General features: G+C 36.3%; 1 protein-coding gene across 1 annotated transcript in view; it reads right to left on the bottom strand.

The window, feature by feature from the left end:
* LOC115209491 (mucin-17-like) overlaps window positions 1-10,000 on the bottom strand; it is a 178,771-nt gene that overhangs the window by 57,464 nt on the left and 111,307 nt on the right. The window contains exons 16-18 of the mRNA XM_036501104.1: window positions 5,984-8,729; window positions 3,683-3,858; window positions 1,146-1,316 (exon numbers count right to left, since the gene is read on the bottom strand). Coding sequence (XP_036356997.1) covers window positions 1,146-1,316; window positions 3,683-3,858; window positions 5,984-8,729 — 3,093 coding nt within the window. The remainder of the gene's footprint in view (window positions 1-1,145; window positions 1,317-3,682; window positions 3,859-5,983; window positions 8,730-10,000) is intronic.

The following is a 10,000-nucleotide window of genomic DNA, read 5'->3' as shown; positions in this document are numbered from 1 at the left end:
TCATTTTTACCATTAACATTATTATTATTATTATTATTATTATTATTATTATTGTTGTTGTTGTTGTTGTTGCTGTTATTATTACTATTGTTGTTGTTGCTGTTATTATTATTATTATTGAGGAGGCGAGCTGGCATAATTGTTAACACGCCGGGTGAAATGCTTAGCGTTATTTCGTCTGTCGCTACGTTCTGAGTTCAAATTTTGCCGAGGTCGATTTTGCCCTTCATTTCTTAGGAGTCGATAAATTAAGTACTAGTGAAACACTGGAGTCGATGAATCCGGCTAGTCCCCTCCTCCAAAATTTCAGGCCTTGTGCCTACAGCAGAAAGGATTATTATTGCTGTTGTTGTTGTTGTCGTCGTCGTTGTCGTCGTTGTCGTTTCAGACATCCACTGCAGCGTTTTAGAAACCCACAGCAATGTGAAAACTTTTGCAAAAAAAAGAACAATAATTAAACTGTTACCTAAGAATATTTATCAATCTAATATTTCGGGTAAAGTTACTCTTTTTCAAAGGACGAGAACAGGAGAACGCATTGTGTTCATTGCAGTTTTAAGACTGTATGTTATTGAAGTGTAAAGAAAGTGAAGTTGCGAATTTGTATTGCATGGGATGTGTCTCTTTTGTTAGAAATCTGTTGCCAGTAGTTTGGGTAAAGGCAGCTTGTAAGAGATGAAAGCGAATAATAATAGTTATATTGTAGTGTAAAACTGACTGAAAGAATATTTCGGAAAATAATCGCTCTTAAATCGGGTTCATCTCCATATTAAATAAATAAACGAGACATCATGAGCTTAAATGGACTAAAACTGTGTTATACTATTTCATCTATTGAATGATAAATCTTCTCAGTGCTTGAACTGAGGTTACCAATTCTCAGCCAAAGCTACTCAACAGAATTTTAGTAAATATTACCAATATTTGACAATAAAATGTACAGCCACTTGACACCAAGCTAAAAATAGTAAAATAGTAACAATGGGCTAGGTAGGTGCATGTGATAGGTGTATGCTTGTGTGAGTTTGTGTTTCAGTGTGTGTTTTTATGTACGTGTGTACTTGTAGGGATGCATGCTTCTGAGCTTGTGTATCTATGTCAATATGTAAGTGTGTGTATGTGTATTACTGTATAATTAAGGTTACCTGAAGTCGGCGATATAGTACAGTTGCCTCCATGAGGTGGTAAATTCGTCCGGAACTGATATCCAGATACACTGGTTGCGTAGCCGTAAACTTGCACCTCAAATTCTAGACGATAGGTATGTCCTCCGAGCAAAACACCTTCTTTCATTGCCAGGATAGCATTATCAGTTCCTGAAAATACGATATCATTAGTACAGCTCAAGGAATCAAGAAAGCCTAGAAATGAACATGCAAGTGTATTTAAGAACAAAGCTTTTTTTTTTTTTTTGCAGCAGAAAATATATAGCATTTTGAATCGAAAGAATTGAATTGAATGCCTTAGGATGTTTGTTCCGAGTTTTTACATTCTGAATATAGATAACACCAAGGTCAACTTAGACTTTCATACCTATTTCTTTATTATTCACAAGAGACTAAACATAGAGGGGACAAACAAGGACAGACATAGGTATTAAGTCGATTACATCGACCCCAGTGCGTAACTAGTACTTATTTTATAGACCCCGAAAGGATGAAAGGAAAAGTCGACCTCGGCGGGATTTGAACTCACAACGTAACGGCAGACGAAATACCGCTAAGCATTTCGCCCACGGTCCTAACGATTCTGCCAGCTCGCCGCCTTTAGACTTTCATACCTACGGAGTCAATGAAATAAAGTATCAGTAAAGTACGAGGTTGTGGAGGAGGTTGAGTCGTTTACTTGACTGTTCATCGTCTCTCAGATTTCAGTCTTTGTGCTTAAGTTAGAAAGAGTTTATATTATTTCGGTAATTATCTAATAGCAGGGGAGCAGTAGAATCAGTGTAGAGGCAAACAATGCCTCGCAATATTTGATTCCTTCAATTCCGCTGAGGTCGACTTTATCTTTCATCCTTTCGGGATCGATAAATTAAGTACCAGTTGCGTACTGGGATCGATCTAATCGATTGGCCCCCAAAATTTCGGGCCTTGCGTCTAGAGTAGAAAAGAATATTTAATTCCTTTTAAGGCAGTGAGCAGACAGAATCGTTAGCGCGTTGGGCGAAATGCCTAGCGGTATTTCGTCTGCCGCTATGTTCTGAGTTCAAATTCCGCTGAGGTCGACTTTGCCTTTCATCCTTTCGGGTAAATACTTGGGCCGTATCATTACTTCGATATTCAGCAGCTTTTGTAGACTGGACAAAAACTGAATTAGCAAAGCTTGACAAAAGAACTAGGGAAGAATTCAATATGAATGGACGACTCCACCCAAGGGCAGGTGTAGCAAGATAATACTTACCTAGAAAGGAAGGTGGATGAGGGTTAATATCAGAAGAAAACTTCGTGCAGTTAGCTAGAGTAGATATACACTCCTATGTAGCTAATAGTGAAGAAAGGTTATTAAAATCTGCTAGAGTCACATCAAGAAATAGGGAAACCAAAACCCCAAACGTAGTTAAAAACCAGAAAAAAAGAACAGAAGTTATCTGACTGGCAGGAGAATGCTTTGTATGGTAGATTCTAAGGGTAGTTGCCGCAAATAGTCGTAGTGAGATGTGGTTATGGTTGTAGAAAGGAAGGCTGAAAAGAGAGACAGTTAATAGCAGCATAAGATCAAGCGTTAAGGACTAATTGGATAAAAACCAAGATAGATAAAAGCCAAGATAAACAAAAGCTAAGTAGATTCCCAAATGTAGGCTTTACAAATCAAAAGACGAAAACATTACTCGAATAGTAAATGAATGTAGCATCCTGACACAGAAAGAATTCAAGAAAAGACATGACAGCCAAAGAAGAGAAATCCACTGGGAGTTATGTAGAAAGCTATGATTTAAACATACTGATAAATTATATGAACATGAACCTAGTAAAGTACTAGAAAGTAAGAAATATGAGATGATGGACTTTAACATTCAGACTAACAAAGTAATAGAAGCTAGAAGGCTTGATTTAGTAGTAGTGGATAAAGAGAATAGAAGGTGCAAGATAATTGACTTTACAGTCCAAATGATGAAAAAATCAATATGAGAGGTATAGAAAAAATAGTAAAGTATCAGGACCTAGCCGTTAAATTACAGAGAAATGCATCCTAATAGTTATAGCTATCCCTAAAGATTGGAACAGATGGATAGAGGAAATAGGCATAAAACCCAGTTTAGTACAACTCCAGAAAACAATGTTATTAGGGACAGCTACGATGCTTAGGAGGGTTCTTGGCATCTAAGCTTACGTGTTGTAGCCCGATGTTAGGACTTTTTCTTTTCCTACAGACTTTTAATTTCTGTTATAGGCATAAAGCTTGAAAATTTGGAGGAAGGGGCCATATATTTATCGACTACAAAAAATGGAAAGGCAAAGTCGACCTCGGCAAAATTTGAACTTAGAATGTGAAGACGGATGGAATGCTGCTAAAATTAAGAAGAGGATGAGAAAGAAGGAGAGGAGGGGTGGCGATGACAACGACGAAAATTGTGGTTGTGGTGGTGGAGTTGACAATGACTATTATAATTTCCTTGGTACAAAACTAGTTTACAGCAATGAAAAACTAGAAAAATGCTGCCTCTACCAGTTGAGTTTACCTGTCGTGGACATTTCCGAAAGCGTAGTGACTTCTGTGAAGCTGTCTTTAAACTTGTCTTTGATTAACAACTGCCACTTGTAGCTGACAGTCTCATGTTCTCTACACGTCACACAAATACCAGTCAGACTGAGTACTCCCGATGGATTCACTTGCTTCTTGCAGTTCACTACACATCTAGAAAAGAAATAAATGAAATATGAAATGAGTAATTTAAACATCAAATTGCTCTTGAGATTGTTGTAGTTCTTATCCCTTTGCCAGTCCGAAGTAGTTTCATAAGTTTGTCCTAAACGTTCAAGCCTGTTTTCAAATTTGTATTTAGCACTTGTTTTATATGTTCTGAGTAATATAAAGTTTTCTTTTTATAAATTCCAAGTTACTCTGACGCTTCAAAAAAAAAAAAAAAAGAAAAAGGGAGCGGAGTTTGTATCATAAATGACGCGGTGACATCAGAGAAATATGTCCTGCGTATCATATGGGATACACAGAACAGACAAAGGGTTAATTTAGTCAGTATCATTTTAAATACATTTCAATATCTATGGTTTGTGCTCCATAGTTAAAGAGTTTTCTCTGCATGTTATTCTCGAGGAAGGATATACCCTGGCCTTCCTAGGAGTTTGATGCAATTGCTGCTCTTCTTGAAGAAAGGCAGAACACGTGGAAAGGTAAGAAACTGGTCCAGTTTTGTATTCTCGGGAGACGTGAATTTTCTTCATATGATAAATCTATTCTATATTTATTGACTTACCCACTACATAAAGCAGTCTTTTGTAAAGTTTGATTAGTGTTTCTGTATAGAATGGTATGCAAGAAATTGTGTGGAACGTTATTTACAGGACTGTAAGGACTGTTAGGAGTAAACTATGTGCAGCGAAAGATGAGTTTAAGAGCAAACATATTGAAAAACACCGAAAAATTTTGTTTTAGAGAGATGGATGAAAATACTGAAGAAATAAGGTAGAACAATGGTCATGAATAATAAGTCAAACCTCTAGTCTGAAACCGGACTGATTTTTACAGTCCCCTAAATCTTCTGGAACAAATGACATCAGCTTACACGCAAAATCGAGCGCGCGCTCGCATACACACGCACATCATAAATGTACTATGCACATATGCACACACGTACATACACACGCATTCATGCACACGCATACGAACACACACACACACAGAGGCAATGGTTAACATATATTGTGTTGGATGGAACAGGTAAATAGATAAAGTCGTTAGAGCGTAGGGAAAAATGCCTTGCGGTTTTGTTTCGACATTCGGCGCTCTGAGTTAAAATTTTGCCGAGGTAAACTTCCATTCTTACGGAGTCTATAATCCAATGCGACAGATTGGCAGGACTATTAGAGGATCGAGTGAGATGCCTTGCAGTTACTGTTCTGGACCTCAGTGTTTTGACAGCAACGCGTGCGACGATACTGGTGCCAAGCTGTATGGATCCAAGCTGGCAGTTATTCTCTTTGATAAACATCAGAAACTGCCAGACCTTTCTTGCTCAGTTTTGCACTTACATGTCCACATGTACGATCAGTCTTGACCAACGAAGGCTGTTGAATTAAACAATGGAAATTGCTACATCTTATTAATGAAAGTAATAAACTAACCAAGAGGAATTATGTAAAAGACAGGAAAATGTCGCTCAAATAGTCGGGATAATGGATAACTAAAAAATAAAAATAAAAAGAAACGATATGAATCCCAACACTTCGTATATTTGAATTTTAATATATTGAAATGTCAATAATTAAAAATATTCTACAGTAGAGAGTAAATTACAAGAGAATAAATGAAAAGAAAATAAGAATAAGATTATCGAAATTAAAATACGGGAGAATACTAAAATTGAAAGGAAAGGGAATAAGAAAAGCACGAAAAATATTATTATATGACACGTTCGATTATATCTATGTGGTTACCATAGAAAACATAACACAGGTTGTATAATGGGTTGTGGGATTTGCTGGTCTCCAGCAGAGGATGCAAATTGTTCAATAAGGATTTAAATAACTCCAGTAAGACAGAATAAACTCAGCATCTGGAATACTAAATATGTTAATATTTTAACCTAAATTCAAAGATTTGAACGAGGAACTGTGCATATAAAAGAAAATCCTCTCTACAAAATAGAAGCATTCTATATACTTAAGGTACAACTGCTGTGTTTTGAAGCAAGAGCAGTTGAACGAATCGCACTAATAAAGATTTACAGTCAGTAATCTATGGTTAAGAAAGCACAGAATGATTATAACGTGTGATTAAGTAGTACATAAAATCAGAATATTACCTAATTTCCAATGTGTGTGGAGTACCATCAACAATTTGCAACGTTTGTTCATAAGTAGCTGTTCGAGAATCCTTTGAGGCAACCACTTTGAAAACTCCTTTGAAATTCTTCCCGAGTAATCTGGAATCTAGCGTAAATGTTCCACCAGTAATATTGTTTAGAATATTTGTTAACTCTGTAGAGGTTATGTTCTCGCTGGTGATAATTTTACACATCCATTTGAAAGAAAAACTGTTTTTTACTTGAATATGTTGATCAGGATCGTAGGAGCCATTTATAGCGTCCATCCTGAATATTTTCCCGTAACCAACTCGTCTCAAGTTTCCTCCTTGAATCTGAGAGACAAGAGGAGACGCTTTTATTGCCAGATATGAAAAATCAGCGCTATACAATCCTTTAACATTTCCTATCGAAACATTTAACGATATCTTGTAGTTTCCAAGTTCAAAAGTCAATGGTTTGAACAGTAATCTGAATTTATAGGTGGCTTCTGACGAAGTTTTATAAGGGGTATAGATTCGATTTAAATAAGTATCTCCTGGCAGAATACGTTCAACCTTCCAAATATAATCAGCATCACTAGTTGTTTCACAAACCAAATCGGCTGTGCTTTGTAATAGTATCCAATCTGATCGTAAATGATATTTTGGGCTGTCAATATTTCGATCTGCGCCTTGGATTCGTACAATAGGGTATTCACAACTGACGCTTGAAATAATTGCTAACTGTTCAACGGAACGTACCGAAACCGAGTTAGAGACATTCACACGTACCAAAAACGTTCCGTTTATTTGGTAAATGTGTGAATGGGTTATCTGTTGTGAGGATGAACTAATATGAGAATCAAGTGGTGCATTTATGCAAGTTTCATGATATGGTGACCCATCTGCCATATCCCAAGAAAAGCAAGAATTTGTACCAACTTTAAAAAAAGCTAGAGTAAATTTGATTGGTAATGTAGGTACTTTAGGTCCGTCGTTTGTAAATGACTTTATTTGTATAATTTGTTGGATTTCTATATCTGAATAGCTAACTTTGTAATACAGAGCATTGCTGGCGTTTACACTAACTCTGTAAATACCTGGTGATGTAAATCTATGACTTAGTGACGGTTGTTCTGTTATGATTTCACTTGACTTTTCTAAATTCCATGTGTATTTCAGTCTGTTACCCTTGCTGGTCGTGGCGACAAATGTTATGTTCCTTTCTAATGGGTAAGTATTGTTTAAGCTACCGTGACCACCTCTAATTATTTGTTTACTGTCAGAAAGACTGTAATAGTGTGTGAGTTCCAGATCATTTACTTCTTCCAACACCCATATGGTGGCGCTGGTATTATAAGCTGAAACATCATTTATCACTTGAAAATAGACCGGATAACCTCCTGGAAAGGAAAACGATTTGCTTACCTCTATCTGCAGTGGTTTTCTAATTAGATATTCTGATGAGTTTGTAGAGATATTGTAAATGATGTATTCATAAAAAACGTTGGAACCAGATTCAACAGTGAATTTTAATTGCACTATTTCATCGAGAGCTACAAAATATTTATCTGCTGTTACATTCACCCCAGTAATACCAACTTGGGCGACTACCCATGTTGATAATAGCTGGCTATTCAGTGCGTTACTGCAATTAACTGTTATAGATGTATTACCAAGAAGATCATTCGGCCAGGCTCTTGAAAACTCCAGAGCCTGATTGATACCGATCATGTCAGTATAAGCCTTTCTCAATTGTATTTTCTTAACAATGGGAAGACAATTAACATCCGTTGGAGAGCCAGAAGGCTCATGATAAGAAATCGATATAAATAAATCTTGAATCGGTAAAATTATTTTCTTGTTCACTGTAATTGATAACTTCTGAACTGGGTTAAGGACAACAATTTTAAGTTGGGCACTGACATTTCCTTCATCATTGCTTGCTCTTACACAAATGTTGTAGTGGCCAACAGCCATTAAAACTACACTGATATTTTTCAAAGTTACTCCTGTACTCCAGTTAAGAGGAAATATTTGCTTCAATAATTCACCATTAGCAAAAACCGAGTAAGTTATATTACTGCCTGATTTGGTTTCAATCTTCAGGTTGTAAATTTCAGATGGTCTTAGGTAATGTTTTTCTGTTGATACAGTAATGCCAGATATTGGTTCATTGATTATAAAGATTTCTTGTAAAACTCTAGAGCTTAGTTGGTTGGTGCATATGACAGTAATATTGTGGACACCCGGTGCAAAAGCTCGCTCGATCATTAGACTAACGTTACTTTTCATGTTTGCAATATAATCATGTTGAGCAGTATTTTCATCAAATATCCACTGGATGTTTATGTCGTGAACAATATTTTGATAAATTGTACTTTTGAAAGAAAGAAGAAAACGTTTCTGATGAATGTTAATAAACTTAGAATGAACATCTTCAATCTGCAAATGAAAATCCGGAAGAGGCCGCTGCACTAAAATCTCTTTTGTGTTGGACGCTGAACTAACATCGTTCCAAGCTGTGATGTTAACATGAAAAGTTCCCACGTCGTTATAACTATGTTTAAAAACAATCTGTGATGCTAAAATACTTTGACTGACAGTAGTTTCACTGTGGTTGTCGCCATAGTTAAGCGTGTATGACAAATGCGAGCCTTGATTTGAGGTAACAATAAATTCGATGATTTCATCAGTTTTATAAACTTGCTGTTTAGTTTTCAAAGTCACGCTTCGAATGGGATCCAGAAATTGGTTAGTACTATCTAAACAAAATGAAAAAGCCAACAAAAAAACTATTTTTAATTGGAAAAATTAATTGAAAAACTTTTTAATTGAAAAACTTGGAAAGGAAATAAAAGCAACAGCAGAAGCAGTTTTTTTAAGAGCAAAAGAAGATTGGAAAAACATAAGATTATGAGCTACAGGTAAGAGGTTGAGGAGCACATATACTCATATTTATATGTTTACAAAATTTTTTAAAATACAAATTTTTCTGCATTTATGAAATAATAGATTAACAAATGAGTTATTGTCTGGGCTATTGAGTTGCTCCTATTTGATATGGCTTATAGGTATCTAGATTCCTCGGACGAATGTCCAAGGTAGGGTAAATATATATATAAATATGTACACACACACACACACACACAGAGGTCGCTTAGCTTATTGGTACATCAGGCTTAAGTGTAGTTTGAGCGGCACGGGTTCTATCCTCAGTAGCGTCTTGTAATGCAATATTTTTTTATAGGCGTAGGTTGGATTTGGTCGGCCCGAGGCTATAGTAAAAGTCACTTGTCCAAGGTGCTACGCTATGGAACTGAAGCTTCAGTTCCATAGCGTAGCACCTTGGACAAGTGACTTTTACTATAGCCTCGGGCCGACCAAATCCTTGTGAGTGGATTTGGTAGACGGTATGTTACGTCCCCGTAACCTAGCGCTTCGGCAAAAGATACTGATGGAATAAGTACCAGGCTTAACAAAATAAATAAGTACTGGTGTCATTTCAGTCAAGGCAGTGCCCGAGCATGGTCGCAGTCTAATGACTCAAACAAGTAAAAGATATATATATATATATTATATATATATATATATATATATATATAATATATATATATATATGTAACTTAGAATAACTTAGAAAGGTTTTGGCCAGTATTGGCCCAGGCCATGTCTATGGATTGCCTTTGTTCAGTCCACTGCAGGACGAATACCTTAGCATGTTTTCTCCATTAACCAGTCTGATGCGCAGGCAGTAAATTTGAGTTTGAGATCATATTGGTTTGATGAGCCTTTTCTGTCACACTGGCTCGACATGGCTAGGAAGAGGGATACAGTTTTTTTTTTTTTTTACATGTCTTTCTTAACCTAATTTTCGACTTCATTTTCATTCGGGAACTACTCAACGTGATGTTCAGTTTCTGTTTCTACTGCTTTTAACGACTTGCAATAACTCAGCGATTGTGACTACATGTGCGTATCACCTAATATAGATATGCAAACGTACTCTTTGGAAGTAAAGGTTTACTAGTCTTGC

Source organism: Octopus sinensis, linkage group LG3, assembly GCF_006345805.1.
Source record: "Octopus sinensis linkage group LG3, ASM634580v1, whole genome shotgun sequence".
Classification (NCBI taxonomy): Eukaryota; Metazoa; Mollusca; class Cephalopoda; order Octopoda; family Octopodidae; genus Octopus; species Octopus sinensis.
This window is presented reverse-complemented; position numbering and strand designations above follow the sequence as displayed.